Source organism: Pseudorca crassidens, chromosome 8 (genome assembly GCF_039906515.1).
Source record: "Pseudorca crassidens isolate mPseCra1 chromosome 8, mPseCra1.hap1, whole genome shotgun sequence".
NCBI lineage: Eukaryota > Metazoa > Chordata > Mammalia > Artiodactyla > Delphinidae > Pseudorca > Pseudorca crassidens.
In genome coordinates, this window is record NC_090303.1 from 22415677 (window position 1) to 22433126 (window position 17450).

At 39.5% G+C, this 17450-nt stretch overlaps 3 protein-coding genes across 13 annotated transcripts in view; 2 read left to right on the forward strand and 1 right to left on the reverse strand.

Annotated features, from left to right (window-relative positions):
- The window catches only part of RSBN1L (round spermatid basic protein 1 like), a 65119-nt gene extending 60465 nt beyond the window's left edge, over nucleotides 1-4654 (forward strand). Inside the window, exons 7-8 of the mRNA XM_067746039.1 lie at nucleotides 567-675; nucleotides 765-4654. Coding sequence (XP_067602140.1) covers nucleotides 567-675; nucleotides 765-1406 — 751 coding nt within the window. The 3' untranslated portion in view covers nucleotides 1407-4654. The remainder of the gene's footprint in view (nucleotides 1-566; nucleotides 676-764) is intronic.
- Nucleotides 4655-12881: 8227 nt separating this feature from the next.
- TMEM60 (transmembrane protein 60) lies at nucleotides 12882-16477 on the reverse strand. Its single transcript, XM_067746056.1, has 2 exons — nucleotides 16196-16477; nucleotides 12882-13575 (listed from the first exon to the last, which is right to left on the reverse strand). The coding sequence occupies exon 2, from the start codon at nucleotides 13523-13525 to the stop codon at nucleotides 13124-13126; it is 402 nt and encodes a 133-aa protein (XP_067602157.1). The 5' UTR covers nucleotides 13526-13575; nucleotides 16196-16477; the 3' UTR covers nucleotides 12882-13123.
- Nucleotides 16478-16750: 273 nt separating this feature from the next.
- Nucleotides 16751-17450, forward strand: part of PHTF2 (putative homeodomain transcription factor 2) — a 168459-nt gene continuing 167759 nt past the window's right edge. For all 11 annotated transcript variants that reach the window (XM_067746052.1, XM_067746044.1, XM_067746049.1 and 8 more), the window contains exon 1: nucleotides 16751-16933. The gene's annotated coding sequence lies outside the window, so the exon portion shown is untranslated. The remainder of the gene's footprint in view (nucleotides 16934-17450) is intronic.

Sequence of the window (17450 nt, forward strand, 5' to 3'; positions counted from 1 at the left end):
TGTTGAAGTATTGACAACAAATTAAAGCCTTTAAGTTAAAGTCTTAACTTTAAGACTAAACACTTAGTTTTTTGATTTGCATAATTAACCAATTCAGGTCAATTTAATTTTTCAAAATATGGTTACACATAGCTATAATAAAATGAGGTGAGGCTGCTCCTGGAAATCTCCACCCCTTTGCAAGAGCCCTGATGATATGTCTGCCTCCTACCCCTTAAAATTCCCTTACTCTTCTCCCTTCAGGGAGAAGGTGTTTTTAGAGCATGAGCTCTCCCTTCTCCATTCCTTGATTAATGAATAAAGTTTCTGCTCTGCTATACGAAAACGTGTGTGTGTGTGTGTGTGTGTGTGTAAATAATAAAATGAGTTGTTTGTATCCATATTTAGGTTGAAACTCGTGGTGTTATCCCTTTGTTTAAATATGTAAAGTGGTCTTCTAATTACAGTTCATTTCTAAGATAATACTTTGGTGTTGACCATAAACTTTTTTTGCTTTGAATTTAATAAGGACTTAGCAGAGTGAAACATTAATGGCAGACTCTTCATTATCTCATGTTCTTTTTTAGGCCTGATCAACCCCGAATAACCAAAGATGTAATTTGTTTTCATGCTGAAGATTTCTTAGAAGTAGTTCAACGAATGCAGTTAGATTTACATGAACCTCCACTGTCCCAGGTATATTTTAAACTATTATTATCTTCAATTTAATTTTTATTGTGGAAAAGACTTATTGGTATTTCTTGTTTTGTTTTGTTTTATTTTAGTGTGTCCAGTGGGTTGATGATGCAAAACTTAATCAACTGAGGAGGGAAGGCATTCGCTATGCCAGGATTCAGCTGTATGATAATGACATTTATTTTATTCCAAGGAATGTTGTTCATCAGTTCAAGACAGTTTCAGCTGTATGCAGTTTAGCATGGCATGTTCGTCTCAAGTTATATCACTCAGAGGAGGACACTGCTCAGAATACAGTTACTCATGAAACATGCACATCACCAGATTCCACATCATCAGTTCTTGGACCTCACACTGACAACATGATTTGTGCTGTAAGCAAAACCTCCTTGGATTCTGTTTTTTCAGACAAACTTCATTCTAAATATGAATTACAGCAGATTAAACATGAACCTATTGCAACTGTAAGAATCAAGGAAGAACCTGTGAATGTTTATATTCCTGAAAAGACTGGAGCACCAAATAATATGGATGGCAAGAATGTTAAAGCAAAATTGGATCATGTTCAATTTACAGAATTTAAGATTGATGTGGACTCTAAATTTGAAAATAGCAACAAAGATTTAAAGGAAGAAATGTGTCCTGGAAGTCTCATAAGCCTAGTTGATACAAGGCAACATAGTTCAACACATTCAAATCAAGAGAGAAAAGATGATAACATTTTGTGCTAAATTTGTATATACCATTTAATATTGTTTTTTTTCTTAAACTTAATAATGTAATAAAGATTCGTGAATTCTGAAAGCAAGCCAAGAACTTGCTCCCAAGTCTGTTACAAATTATAGTTTATGTAGCTTTGTAACATTCCTCAGTGCCTGTCCATAACTGTGAAGTATCAAAGCATTTAGGGCCAGATGCACTGTAAACATTGCAGGTTTAAACAAAAGGAGTCTTTAAAAAAATCATTTGAGTTGGAGTTGTAGGTTTTAGAATAGAGCTGACATTAACATATATATATATATATATTTTGTAATATGAGCCAGAATTCTTTTTTGACAATTTAAGGCTTTTCCATAGAGCTTATTTATACCGATTTTTTCTTCATTTTAAATGTGTCAGCACTGTAGTGTAAATAGCTTTAAAAAAACCTTTTTAGTGTGATTTATACTGAAATGTGAGCCACTTAATAAAGGTTCATAATAATATGTTTTCTGTTGGGTCTGCAAAAAAACCCCACCAAACTGACAATTCAGTTAAATCATTTATTTGATCTATTATGTTTCTGCTGGTCTATCCACTTAGAGTGCTAATGGAGTGCAAATGTATGTATTCAAATCTTGTGAATATTTAAATTCCCCACACTGTGCAAGCATTTTTAAAACCAAGGTTCAGTTATGAAAGCATATTTATATGTGTGTGTGTATGTATGGGAATATATATATATGTTATCATATTTTGCATAACTTCTTAAATTGCTGAATAAGATGAATATGTGAAACTTCCTATGCTCCCTGGAATACATTTTTAAATATTTATATTCAACATTAAGAGAGCAGCTTAGGTAATAGAATCAATTTTATAAGTTGGGAGAAACAAGGTCTGTTAGTGATATTTAACCCTTTAACTAATGAAGTTATGTGACCTGATTATATAGCCCTATAACGTGAATTTTCTTTGTAGTGTATGGAATAAGAAGTTGAGAAAATTTTCTTGCTAATCAGCACCCATACTATACCTAATAGTAGCTGAGAAAAAATGTTCAGTTACAGAAAGTTTAATTCTGAGCAGTTAAAATCCTCTATTACATTTTTCTTGAGGAACAGAAGGAAAATATGGCAAATACAAAATATTAAAATAAGGGCAGTGACTCACCTGCCATATATAAAGAGATAACTAACAAAATAAGATCTGTTACCTCATCTTTCTAAGCATCCCTCTCCCTACCCTAGCAAGGTAAACAACTTAGAGTATTTTTTTCTTTTTTCAAAAGAAGCTCTAGAAAGTAAAATTGGAATAGGAAACAGGATTGCCAGTGCCTAGCTAAAGATGATTAAAACAAATCTCTTCAATAATGGACTTCAGCACCGTTTCAGATTGCTTCAACTACCGTAATTAAAAGTCAAACAAATGTCTTCAGTGTATGCTTTGATGTTAGGAACTATGCTGGTTGCAAATCTATTTTCTTTTACTTGAATTTGGTATTTTTCTGGGCTCATACTTTGGTTGATTACTTTCAAATGGGGTTCTTTGTGCTGCCTTTTGAGCTAGTGTTGCTATTCCACTTTGAGTGGTTTCTACTCCAGCCTCATTTGTGGTACCCATAAAACTGCTTATCTCTCTGGTCAGGGAGAAGCTTACTCAGAGGCATTTCATCAGGAAAAATAAACTGCAGCATTGATGTCATTTCTGGCCTCCAGTTTAAAAGGGTAGGCAAATATTGTAAGGAAATCTCAGTGGTTAGTAGAAAATCAGTATATTTGCAACATAGGAATTTTCATGACGTAAGGAAAGTATAAATCATGCAAATGTAAATAGGGATTTTGTTTTATATATTACTTAACATGCTCCTCACCACCTTTATCTTCTATTTTTAGCTAAATTTATGTATTTTCACCTACCTTTTTGGGAGACAAAAGTTTATAACAAACCAGTATTGAAAATTGAGAGAGAATGTGGTAAAAATGTTTAGGTTTTTCTTTCTTTAAGTGAAGGGTAACATATTTAACAAGGTTCGTTTTAGCTCCAGTTTTCCAGGGTCATACACATAGATGCATGAGACCATACTGCAATAAAATGTCTTTAGGGTATCCCTGCAAAATATATGAGCCTTAAACTTTTAACTTAAAGACATACGTAAAACAACCAGAGTGGTCGCTTTTAAGTGTAGTTTCCTATATAACCTATAGTCAACCTTCTCCATATTTTGAAATTTTAATTGTTTTGTAAAATGCATACATCTCTGTGGAGGTGAAATACAAGTTAGTGAACACAGATTTCAAGATACAGCCTTGTCACCTTGAGTAATGCTTACGTTCCTGTCTTATGGGTTATAATTTAAAAATTCTCTTCAGATGCAATCTGAGAAGTTGTTGGCTACGTTTGTTACATACAAATAATTTTTATTTCAATATTGTATTATATTAATGGTTTCCTAGTTAGTACATTCCAGTTCTTATCTGAACACAACTTTTTTTCTGTTATTTCCAGTTTCTTGGACCAGAATAATGAAGCACTTAAGATACAGTTTCTATGTGAACTTATACTATATAGAATAAATAGTTGTTACGTAAATTATTAAATTGCCATACAGACCTTTACAAAAAAAAAAAAAACTAAGGTACCTCAGTGGTGTCTGCTACAGTGATTTTTTTCTTTTTAATTATTTTTGTTCATATCCTTTTAGCTAAGTAATATATTCCATACTCAGGTTAGCTGGTTAGCTATCAAAAGAATTAAGCATTTGTGATATTTGGTTGAAAACTTTACTAAAGCCATATTCATTATCGTCTTTGTCACTACAGCTGTTGACCTTAAATAAAGATTAGGTTGATCTAGCACAACACTCTGTGTGTGCATGTGCCTGTGCGCGTGTATGTGTATAAGGTTATTGGAAATACTGTTTGTTTCCGCATATATTCATTTTTAATCCATTCTTTAACTTTGTGGGGGGGGTCATGGAGGGTAGGAAATATTTTATTTCTTGGATTAAGTCTTCAAGGTATTTCATTAGCGTTCCTGAGTGTAAAATAGGTTTTTCCCCAATACTTATGGCAGGTAAGATCATCTTTGTAAATAATAGATTTGCACTGTTTTGGTAAATTTGGATTCAGTTATTTTTTGGATAGTTTCATTGTCATGTAAAGCAAATATCTCAGTTCATTTTGCATTTTTAGCGAAGGTGCAGGATTTATTTTTGGAGTTTGAGAGGAATTTTCTTTGTCTTCCACCTTTCAATAAATACTAAAATTGATAACCATAATCTTTTTCCATGTTTTGTAATTATTTCCTTATATTTGACATTTTACTTTCATCTTGTCATATTTAAAAATTCTTGTCTCTATCTTCAACAGAAACCATAAGATCTTGAAAGTGATTCCAGTCTGAAAATCGTTTTTACTTTTAAAAATACCAAAAATTGACTTATGCCAACAGAGAAGAATATTAAAGATCACCTTAAACAAGGTCGCTAAACTAGTAAGGTATGGGTGCTGGGATGGCATGGTAAATTGCCTCCCTTCCCTCTAGATATGACTATTTTTATCCCAGGAGGAGAGGACAAAAGTACCATTGTTTTCAAAATACTTTTAGGCTGGTAAAAAGTGACATGATGGGTTTTATCTTTAGAGTGGTAGAACAGCTGTTTCTTAATCTTTCTTCCTTCTGTTTAACTACTTTGATATGTAAACAAAATTTTACTGGTTTTAGAATGTGCTGTTTCATTAAAGAGTTCTGTTTGATATTGGCTCTGGCAATATACCTCAGATAAGAAAATTAAGAGGACAACTCAGGAGAGGTATAACATCCTTAATCTCTGTCCTGGCTTTTCTGTTCAGTTTTTCCTGTAACCCACTGCATATTGCAGATGGGAGTGACAGCTTTCTAAAATGTTAAGCACAAGGAACCTAAAAGCAGAGATGTCTTTCCTTTTTAAGTTTACAGGCGTTGTATATCATATTTCTACTGGGAGAGCAGGGAAAGGAGGGGGAAAACATCTTGCATTTTAGGTTATCTTCCCTTCAGGATTTCAGACTCAATCAGGGAATGTGAATGACCTGAGAACAAAATGTGGGAAACAGAATTATGTTAACTAGAAATTAAAACTTACTACTCGTATGCTTTATTACCATTATCTACCTTCCAAGAATGGCACTATTAAAATATGAGAACTTTGGATCCTTCAGTACATTTTGAAGTTTAGAATTTATGCATTTATGTCTTGAAAATGTTAAATCTTTACACTTTCCTGTAAAGGTCATTGCTATTGTTCTACTGACTACTACTAAGTGTGCAGACTCGCAAGTCAACATAGTTGCAAATATTTTGCATAGTAGTGTTTAAAATTTTATTTAGAAAGTTCAGTCCCCACCCAGCTGTCAAGTTTCTTCTTCAGATGAAATTTTATGTGAAAAATCTCAAGTCTGTCTTAAAAAAACCAAAAAATCTTGAGTATGACTTTTATGCTCTTTTTTCCATCTGTCTTCCTGACTGACAAAGTTCTTAGAAATCTGTCTGCTTCATTTCTCATCTCACTACAATTTCACTTTAATCCTCAAATTTAACATTTTAGCTGAAGTGATTCTCTCAATGGTCACCTTTTGACTACCAAATCCAGTGGGTGCGTTTCTTAATACTTCTGTTTAACCCCTGTAACACTTGTTATCAATCATTTACTCATTAAAGCTCTGCATGACCTGTTGTGGTGTTTTTTGTTGTTGTTGTTTTCTGTTTCTTCGGATGGCTTCTTTTACCTCTCCACCATTGTTTAAGGCAGTCTCTATGATTCTTCCCCTTAGGTCTCTAGGCTTTGTCCCTGAACTATCTTCGTGACCCCATGACTTCAGTCAGCCTTGGTTTCTCAATCTCTAATGACCCATGTAATCAAGTCTAAATTCTTCTCCCTTGCCCCCAAGAATTAGCTGTTCCATTCCCTCCTAATTTTGTTATTGCGTCACTCTCTCTCTCTCTGCAGTCATCTCATGGTAATCTGATTTCTCTATCTTTTCCTCTGTGTACAGTTGACCCTTGAACAACATGGGCTTGAACTGCGAGGGTCCACTTACACACATATTTTTCAATAAATACATACCACAGTACTATACAATCCGTTGTTGGTTGAATCTAAGAGTGTGGAACCTTGAATATGGAGGGCCGGAGGGCCAAGTGTAAAGTTATAAGTGGATTTTCGCCAGCGTCAGGGTCAGCGCTCCTAACCCCCATGTTGTTCACGCGTCAACTCTACAATATATCATGAGATTTTCTTGAGTGGACCCCAGAAATGTTTGTCTACTCTTCTTGTTATAGTAGCTGTTCACAGTCATAGTAGATGTTCATCTCACCTAGGCTCTTAAAATAGCATAACATGTTCTAGGCTGCCTGCGGCCCTCTGCCCCTACCCCCATTCCAGCCCATTACGTTACCACCAGATTAACCTTTCTAAGACAGATATGGTTGCTACTCTTAGAAATATTCCATGGCTCCAAAGAGTCTTTAAGATGTGGCCCTTCCTTTCCAGCCTTATCTACTATAATCTCTTCCATTTGATGTACTCAATTTTCAGCTTTACCAGATGGCAGTACTTGCCATTTCCTTTGTGTACTTTTAAAATTCTTTGCCTTTGCTGGGGAAAATCTCTGCCTCGTATACAACATGGTGAAATCTTACTTCTCTCTTCAAAACTCCAGTTAAACCATCTCTTCTGTGTATCTTTTACTGACCTCATCTGCTCCAACTGTTCCCTCACCTCACAGCTGATATAGATCCAATTATTTCCTCTGCTTCTTGTGTCCTTTCTTCACATCATTAACATTTGTTAAGTGTATGTCAGGCGCTAGCTAAACCATGAGTTAGAAGTTACAAATTTTCTTTATCCCTTTGTGTCCCCAATACCTAATACATAGTACACTTGGTGTTCAGTAAATATTTGAAGGAACAAAAGTTGAACCTTAACTTTATTGGGGTGGAAAAACAAATTATGTAGGTTTCTATAATTTAAAACATCCATCTCTGACTTAATTCGTAATGTAATTCTAGAATTGCAACAGAAAGAAAAGTGGAGAAAATTAGAGCAGTGGGCACTATAAAGAGATGAAATTTCTATTTTGTACTTACTACAGCCTTATAGATAGTTTAAGAAGCTACCTATTAGATATCTAGGCCCATTGGGCAATGTGGAGAGTAAGTATTGTAAAGATAATTATACCTATAAAACTTGTTCAACTTTTTTCCCTTCAACTAGAGATACACTGAAAATTATTACAAATTAAGGATAAATTTTAACTATACCTAAAATGATAAAAATAGCAAATATAATTTTCTTCTAAATTATTTTTTATTTTTGGCTGTGTTGGGCCTTTGTTGCTGCACATGGGCTTTCTCTAGTTGCGGCGAGTGGGGGCTACTCTGTTGTGGTGCGTGGGCCTCTCATTGCGGTGGCTTCTCTTGTTGCAGAGCACAGGCTCTAGGCGCGTGGGCTTCAGTAGCTGTGGCTCATGGGCTCAGTAGTTGTGGCTCGTGGGCTCTAGAGCACAGGCTCAGTAGTTGTGGCACAAGGGCTTAGTTGCTCCGTGGCACGTGGGATCTTCCCAGACGAGGGCTCGAACCTGTGTCCCCTGCATTGGCAGGTGGATTCCTAACCACTACGCCACCAGGGAAGCTCAGCAAATATAATTTAAGAAGCATCTTAATATCTCATAGTCTGAAGCAGAATTTAACTATTCCTAAGTCATATTTGGCAAGATAAAGTCTGGTTATCTGGTTGTCAGAGAGGCATTCTGATTAAGCTTGTGTTGTTCTCCCTATTGATACTATAAATAAACATTCAAAAATTGAAAATATTGAAGCAAGATGATAACATGCACTAGTTTTCTTTGTCTTTATTCTGTTACAGGAGTGGGACAAGGACATACAGGTGGCACATTTTCACAGTCAAAGTTCTGTAAAGCCACTTCACTGGGATGATATGCTGAGGGCATTTGTAGCAGTACAGCTGTGGGTCATTAAAGGGGGATAGTACACTTGTATAATGTTGAGAAATTTCTTCACTAGTCTGTATTTCTCATCTATAAAATAGGGGGTAATACCTATTCTGTTAATTGGTGGTGAAAATTAATGACAGCACATGCCAAATGCTTATCTAGCACATTGCTTGGCATATCATAGACACTACAAACGTTAGCTTCTGATCCTGGAATTAACATAGTAAAAAGAATAGTTAGAAGAGCTGTGTGCTGGGTCACCCTAATTTCACATCTTCACATCACTTCTATGTATTCCTGTCTCTAATTTTGGGAAGAGGATAGGCATCTGGCAAGACGAAAAAGTTGCATCAAGAGGTCAAAGGTGAGGTATGGTGGAGGTAAGACATCAAAAACAAACTTCTTTCTAGTTCACTATTTTGCTCAGGGATGGCAATTCAAAATCATGTCACAGACTGTCTTTTCCTTATATAAGTGAATTACAAATTTGTGTTTGTAGTGTATAGATTATAGTGGTAGTAAATTTGCTTTATGGTGTAGGATTACCAGTATGGTTACAGTATGATTGGCTAACTTTAATATAGGGCAAGCAAAATGAAAGTAAAATATTGAAGTGTAGATCCCTCTCAAGCTTTTAATCCAGTGTTGTCTTTATGTAGCATCTGATAACTCGTATCTTCTGTTGATGCTTTCTTTTTTTTTCTTCAATAGGAAACCTATTTGTGGAAATAGCATTTGGAGTTAAACTTCTCCATTTACCAATGACCATGGGCTAATTTCATTTAATTTACCTGGGCTTTAGTTTTTCTATCATGAGGAGGTTTTTTGTTTTTTTCCTGTGTACCTTCTTTATCTAAGTCATGAATTCTAAGGACACCAATAATACTTTGAGGAAGAGTGATGTTTACTCTGCAAACATGATCAATCAAGGATAAAGGAAATCCCTTTGTTTAATGCTAAAAGAACTCTGATAATTTTCCTCTCAATAGAGAGAAATAACTTTCTTTATGATGCAGGTGCATAGTAATATGCCTGCCCCTATTTGAAAATGGCTCTATGGTTTCCTCTCCTTTTTTGGCCATCACTTCTGTTCATTAATATCAGTTCCTCTTATTTGCTGCACTGTGAAAAAGCAAAGTAGAAACCAGATGATCAAATTCTAAGGTTAATAACTCTTAAAATTACAGTAAGCTGTAGCCCACGGATGGATTTCTACTTCTTGAAGCTTTATGCAACTATTTTTCTTAATGCTTGGAAGCTCTCCATTGGTGGATTTCTGGTCATGTTTCATGTGGTAATGGATGGTGCTACCACATCTGCTTTCTGTGTTCATGAAATGTTGAATAAGTCGTGGTTCCTCTGAATATCTATTTCCTACTTTTCATATTTTTAATTGCTATAGAAAATTATTTTGTTCACATGTTGCTTTTAATCAGAATTTTTTTTTTTTATAAATTTATTTTTGGCTGCATTGGGTCTTTGTTGCTGCTTGTGGGCTTTCTCTAGTTGCAGCCAGCGGGGCTCCTCTTTGTTGCGGTGCGCAGGCTCTAGGCATGCAGTCTTCAGTAGTTGTGGCTCGCAGGCTCAGTAGTTGTGGCGCACAGGCTTAGTTGTTCTGTGGCATGTGGGATCTTCCCGGACCACAGCTTGAACCCGTGTCCCCTGCACTGGCAGGCAGATTCTTAACCACTGCGCCACCAGGGAAGCCCTCAGTCAGACTTTTTGATAAGTATTTGCCCAAACCAGTTTAAGTTACTTCTCTGTGTTGACCTGGAAATTAATGACTTCACTAAAACCTTTCAAATTTAAGTTTCTTTCTTAAGGCAGAATGTGTTCTTTTTATAAACACCATCAGTAAACATCTCTATTATAAAGGAGGTATCCTATAGCTAAGACCAAGGGGAAGATACTTTCTGCAGTACTTACTGTTTATGTATTATTACATTAGTTTTGTTTCCGTCTGTAAGCATAATTTCTCTTTTATGTCTTCCATTACTTACTGTTCTAAAGTAGGCTGTGATATTGTAATTTATAATTAGAAATATGTATCTAATCTTCATCCCTGTTCCTGGCATAGGAATCAGATACCCTTGGAATTTCCTAAGTGATAAGTGTGATTAAGGTGTCTTTTGAGCTTATGTTAATGAGGAGACTCTTGCAAAGCTCCTAGGTAACCTACGGATTGGGGCTGGTTGCCAGGGGAACCAACCTAGCGATTAGAGTTGAAACTTTCAGTCCCCCTCTCCCCACCAGGGCTGGAGATTGAGTTCAATCACCAATGGCTAATGATTTAATTAATCATGCCTATGTAATCAAGTTTCCATAAAATACCAAAAGGACAAGGTTCAGAAAGTTTCTAGGTTGGTGAACATGAGGAGATGGGGAAAGAGTGGTGTGCCCAGAGAGCATGGAAGCTCTGCACCCCTTCCCCATACCTTGCCTTATGAATCTTCCATCTGGCTGTTCCTGAGTTAATATCCTCTTATAATAAACTGGTGTTCTAGTAAGTAAAATGTTTCTCTGAGTTATGTGAGCTGCTCTAGCAAATTAATCAAATTCAAGGAGAGGGTCATGGGAACCTCCATTCTAGAGGCGGTAGGTCAGAAGCAAGGTGACAACCTGAATTTGTGCCTGGCATCTTAAGTTGCAGAGGGGGTGGGGGGCACGTGCAGTTTTCTGGGACTGAACCCTTAACTTGTGGTATCTGATGCTATCTCCAGATAGTGTCAGAACTGAGTTAATTCCTTGGTGATGTAGGGAAAAAACACACACATCTGGTGTCCGAATCGGGGAGGCACACATCAATAACTTACTGCTGCTTCAGGTTGTTTATTTAGTGTGGCAGTATACCAAGTTAAGTAAGAAGAGTTTTACTTCCTGGGACTCTTTCAGATACTCTTACAATTGATTGATCCTCATGTGTGAACAAGTTGGTTATTGTGTTGCCTTTTTACATATAATTCTTACCGAACTTCTCTTTTCCTTGGAGACCAGTCCCACATTTCCTCTTAGTAATGTCATATAGAATTTCTGCTTTTGCTTGTTTCATGGCCTAGCTCAGGGGTCAGGAAACTACTGCCAATAGGCCATATTTAGGCCACTACCTGCTTTTTGTATAGCCTGTAAGGCATGAAAGGTTTTTACAGTTTTAAACGGTTGAAACAAAAATCAAAAGAATAATATGTTGTGATATGTGGCAATCATACAAAATTTAAATTTCATTGTCCACAAATAGTTTTATTGGGACATAGCCATAGTCTATGGCTGCTTTCTCACCACAAGAGCCGAGTAGTTGTGACAGAAACCATATGGCCCACAAAACTTTAAGTATTTACTATATAGCCCTTTACAGAAGTACTTTGCTGACTCCTGGCCTAGCTGATTGTTTACATGTGGTGCTGTTCCTTCTTTTCTCTGTGAGAGATTATACTTAGATGATACTTTCACAACTACAGGTTTTCCTGAACTACAAAACCCTCCTATCTGGTTTCTCACAGAGATTACAGCTTTCTTCTGCTTTGAATGTATTAATAATAGATTCCAGTGACCAAATAGTTTAGATCTCTCAATTGAATTAGGAATACCTGATCAAGTCTTGGAACATTATGTTCCCCATATTAAATATCCTTCTTAATCCTATTTTTACATACCCCAAATACTAATATATACCAATTATAAGACAGGGAAATATCTGTAACTGATCAGTTTTTTATTTATTTACCCTACCTCTGTAGTTTCAAACAAAGAGTTAAGCAGTATTAATTTGTAGTGTTGTGGCTGAAACTTTGTCATATTATCTGTCTTTACAAAGGAGAACTAGACCAAAATGCTATATTTAAGCAATCCTCTCAAGTATTAGCAGCCAGAAACCACTTTTTTGTTAGATATTTTTTAAATGAACAAAATACTCCTTTAGATACTCCCAAAGCTAAGTGAGGGCTGTATAGGGCAAGAACATCACCCTGACCCTGCTTTAGGGTTATAAGACACTTAGGACTCTTTGGAATTCTTGTAAGTACTGCCACCTACACTTCACTGGAATTGGTTAAGTACCCTCGTAGGGTGATCTATAATTTATCAAACCAGGACACTTCTAAGAATGAAAGGGGAACTAACTCCCTGAGACCCCAGGACAATAGGCATAAACTGGACTTTCCTGACATAACTGGGATGTATAGTTCCCCTAACATTAGAAAGAGGCAAGCTTCTGCTCTGTTTTAATATGCTACCTCTAGTTTATTTGTTTCAAATAGAAGGCAGAGGTAACAATGAACTTAACCTAGATAAAAAACTGTCGAACTCTCAGATTCTTTCTGAATGTAAACATGAAGTGGCACCCCTAATTATTTCAGTAACTGTTTTTCCTTCATAATCGAGAAGCACTATTTACTATGGTAGTAATGGGGCCATGATATATTAAACTTCTACCCAAATATGTAGATTAAAAGCTTTATATTTACTTTAAATATTGATCACATACTTAAAACATTATTCAATAGTCAAGTAGAAAAATAAGATCCAAAACAAACTTTATTTACATAGGACAATAAGGCTACAAATAACTCAAATACTGAATAATTAAGTTTTGGGTTGACTAGAAGTCCATGATTCACCAAGACTACTTTATGGAAGCAGTATAAAATTACATTTGATATTTTTCTCAGTTCTCTGGCATTCTTCAAGCTTGCAAGGATTCAGAACACTTTAATGATAGCTTGTTGAACAGCAATAAAATGAGATGATGTCCTTAGAAGTCAGTCTCTCACAAAAAAGACGTTATATCCAAGCTCTATCAAAGCCCCAGCCAGTAAGGCCCATAAAGGAATGAAGACATAGGACAGATTCATGGTAGTAAACTGTTCCAGTTTAGCACAGAGTGCAAGGCAGAAGGCTAATTTAAGTAACATTGCAATGAGGTACCAGGCTTTTTTTTTAATATTGTGTGATCCATGTCGAGGGTCAAAGCCAGACTTACATCGCCCAGCCATTTTCACAATCAGCATGACAAGAAGGATAGTATCAAATATCCAGACTGGAATAAATATGAGGAACCAGTTCCAAGGTGCCTTCTCATCCAGTTTCAACACCAACATGATCAAGAAGAGTAATGTGAAAAGCCAGGTGAGTAGTACTCTCTGAGCCAAGGACATTCTCATTTAAACAGTTTAAAGAGGCTGTTGCAGAGTCGAAAAAAGGGAAATATACCCTAAGAGAAGGAAAAAAAGTCAAGATTGTTTTGATACCAGAAAAAAATTTTTTCTATTCCTGGTTTACAAAGCTGGCTCTTTCCAGCTTTGTAAAACTGATCTATATTTCTGTTTTGTACTAGTACTGTATGACTGTTACTGGATATGTTCTAATATCTGTGAGGTCTAGTACCTATTTACCATTTTCTTTTCCAGAATATTTTCTACTATTTTGACCTTCCACGTTTTTCAATGCTAAAATCACTAGTTCTTAAAAACTTGGAATTTTGATAGGAATGCATTCATCTATAATACTTAGGTATAAGCACTTATTTAATCTTCACATTATAGGTTTACAGTATGTTCCATACTTACTCACGTTTTTTTATCAACCTTGTGACCAATGGGAAAAGGGTAAATAGAATGGGAAATCAGAAGCCAGGCTGCATGAAGTTGGGTGAGGAGTTAACAGAAGATAATGAAATGCAAACAGTTGACAACATTTTATTCCTTTGAAACATTTGGAGAAAAGAAGATGAAAGGTCAGACATACAATGAGGATGACAAAGGAAGGATCAAGGGCTCCCCTGGTGGCGCAGTGGTTGAGAGTCCGCCTGCCGATGCAGGGGACACGGGTTCGTGCCCCGGTCCGGGAAGATCCCACATGCCGCGGAGCGGTTGTGCCCGTGAGCCATGGCCGCTGAGCCTGAGCGTCCGGAGCCTGTGCTCCGCAACGGGAGAGGCCACAACATTGAGAGGCCCGCGTATCACAAAAAAAAAAAAAAAAAAAAGAAGGATCAAGAACAAATTTTCAGTAAAGTAGGAATCTAAGTATGATTATAAACAGAGGGAAATAAGCCACTGGGCAGTGATAGATTGAGGATGAGAGAGGACACTTGATGGCAACAGGAAAAGATCAGAAGGTAATGGGTATGGTAACAAAAGCATGGGTGATAGGAGTAAAAATGCAGGAAGATAAGAAACAGGGAAAAGGGGAGGAAGCTGGCTAGATAAATCAAATGCCCTAGACTATCATGTTTTAAGTAATTATATTTTAGAACTAACTTTGATTGCTACATCTCTACTACTTCAAACAGTGGGTGACTGTCATGGTGCAAGAGTATATATCTGTTGCATTTCAATAGTGACCTATGAATCTCCTAGCTCCCTTCTTTCCCTTATACCCATCTGCCTGCACTCAACTTGTTTACTTGGCTGGCAGATACTTCATACTGCACTACGAAAAACAGATGCTTTTGCTCCCAGGAAGGCATTTTCCGTGCTGGTCTCCTTTCCTGGCCAGAGGCTGCCATTGTGGAATGTGGGACTGACTTTGGAAGAAGAGGTGGAGAGGTGCGTACTGATTAGTAACTACAGATGGGTTTCACACTGTAAATTGAATTTGCTCAATTTCCATTTCCAATCGATCTGGCCATTTTTATGGACTTTTAAAAGGTTTACGATAATACAGTTGCTTAAACGTAACTTTTCCATCAGCCAGCCACTGGATGAGTCAAGCTTCATTTTTTCTCGTAAAGAACTGAGTAGCAACTGGTCACAGGAAGGGAGCTGCATTCAACATAGGTACTTGAAGACTGGAGGTGAAAAGGCTGCAAAGAACACAGTCTTGTGGCTACAAGTTCTATTATGTGGGATGCAACAAACTTTTGTATGCACTTTTACTAAAATGCCCTCGATTGGGAAGCACTCTGTTGATATTTAAATGACACTTGAAGGATTATGGATGCTGGGGTTCAGTGATGACCCACAACTCCGATTTCATTAATTTATTAATAAATCTCTCTTAACTTATTATATTTGTTTCCTACTACTACTTTCTTCTTAAAGAAGGGCGGTGGGGGGGCAGGGTGGAGGGAGCTGCATACTCCAAAACAAAAATTTGTTCAAGTATTTCTCATTTGAGGTGGTTATTTCTTGCACCTGCAAGATAGTTAAGTATATGCTTATCCATTGTTAAAACCTGCGCTTCCCCTAAATGGCAATTAAAGGCCCCCTGCCCACAGTTCAACGTCTCGGTACCAGGTGTGTGGGCTTGATCATTTGTCCATGGTGCTTGTCACACCATCTCGCATTTCCCTTCTCTCGCGACTGCCAGTACACTTCCCAGTGAACTCGCCCCATCCCGAAGACAGTTTTGTTTAATGGGCCCCCAATACAGAGCTATTCTAAACAATGAGTCACTTTCTAAAGGCTCCTGCTGCAAAAGCCTTGGCCAACCTGACCGTCCTTCAAAGGAACAGCGTTGTGCTTACACTTACCTGATTTTCGGGCCTACTTGTCTCAGAACTTCAGGGCGTTCCTAAACTATCCTTGCCCTTCGTCTTCGAATGCCGACGGTCCGCCAACGGTGCCCTATCCGGACTCCCCCCATTCTGCACTGTGGGACCAGTACATTCTGGAGTTGAACGCAGTTCTTGTACAATATGATCCACAATGCAAACAGAATCCCGGTGCCAAGAGGTGTATGTGCGTTTGGGACCGGGAGTGTGAGGGGGTGAGGGGATGAGGGACGGCGACACGGCCCACGGAAGCATCTGGAGGCCAGGGCACCGGGGGGTGGGGGGCGCGGGGGGCGAGTGCACTTCGGAGGATGCCGGCTCGTTGGAGCCCCGAACTCACCTGGCAGCGCCGCTGGCTGGAGAGCGCAGAGGGGCGCGAAGATTAGGAAATTCGCCAGTTTGGATCCTTGGCCTTTTCCACCACGCTTTTTCCCCCATTAAATCCAGAATCCGTCACATGATAATCAAGAAAAAGATCTCAGTTCCGCCTCTTCAAACAACCACAGTGGAACCTCTCTCAGGTCTACCTCGGGGCCGCGCCCACATCCGGGGCAGGGTCTCACCGCCCTGGGCCTACCCTATAGGTAGAGAGAACGCCAATCTGGGTTCAGAGGCCCCCTTCCCTGCAGTAATTGGACCATTTGGCCGCCAGTGCCAACCAACCGACTTTTCCGTGCGATCGGGTTTGTCAAAAAGGCGGCAATAAAAGAAGCCAGTAGGCCCGCCTCTCTACTACTACGGGCTAGGAGGAAAGTCAGTCTAAGCATAGCCGGGAGCGTCCGCGGTCCCATTGGGCGCACAGATGCCAATCAGACTTGCCAGCTCTCCGCCCCGCCTCCGCGGGGCGCCCCGCCCCTCCCCTCGCTCTCCCAGTCAGCGCGCGGAGACTGCAGGCTCCGGCGCAAAATCCTGCGGGAGAGGGGGTGGGGCGACGGCTCTGGAGGCAGCGCGCCCGCGGGTTGCTTCGTTGTGGCTCGTCAGGCTCCCGTGGCGGCGGCGGCGGCGGCGGCGGCGTTTGCCTCGGTGTCTCCCGCGCGCACTCCAGCCGCCTCCTAGCGGCGCGGCGCCCTTTCCTACGGTAAGAGCGGGCATCACCTCCGCGCTGAGGCGGGCCGCGTGGAGGTCGTTGGGTTCTGACAGAAGCGGAGGATGAAGCTGGACGAGGGAGGAGAAGAGCGGCGGGTGGTATGGAGGTGGGGGGTGTGGGGGCATCGCGTAGTCCTCCCGGCCCGTGACTTCCTCGGCAGCCGCCGGCACCTGCGCTCCGGGACGCTATCATTTGGCCGGTGGCGGAGGCTCAGCCTCCCTCCTCCCGAACCCGCGCTGTCCTCGAGCCTTGATGGTGATGGGCCGAAGCCCAGCGCCGCCTCCCGCCCCTCCGCCCCCTCCCAAGTCCCCTCTCCTTCGCTTCCTTCCCCTGGCGCTATGTTTGGGGCGCGTCGGGTCCTGGAGGGAGTGCGGGGTCATCGGGTGGCCGAGCCGGGGTCGGCGGGGAGCGGCCAGCTAGCAGTCGGAGGAGCGGGCTCGGGAGGAGGGGGCGACCCTGCGCGCGCTGGACGCCGACTGGAGGGGGTCGCTGCCCTGCTCCCACTGAG

Excerpts from the sequence above, each read along its gene's own strand:
- TMEM60 (XM_067746056.1), bottom strand. The coding sequence starts at position 13,525 with ATGAGAATGTCCTTGGCTCAGAGAGTACTACTCACCTGGCTTTTCACA.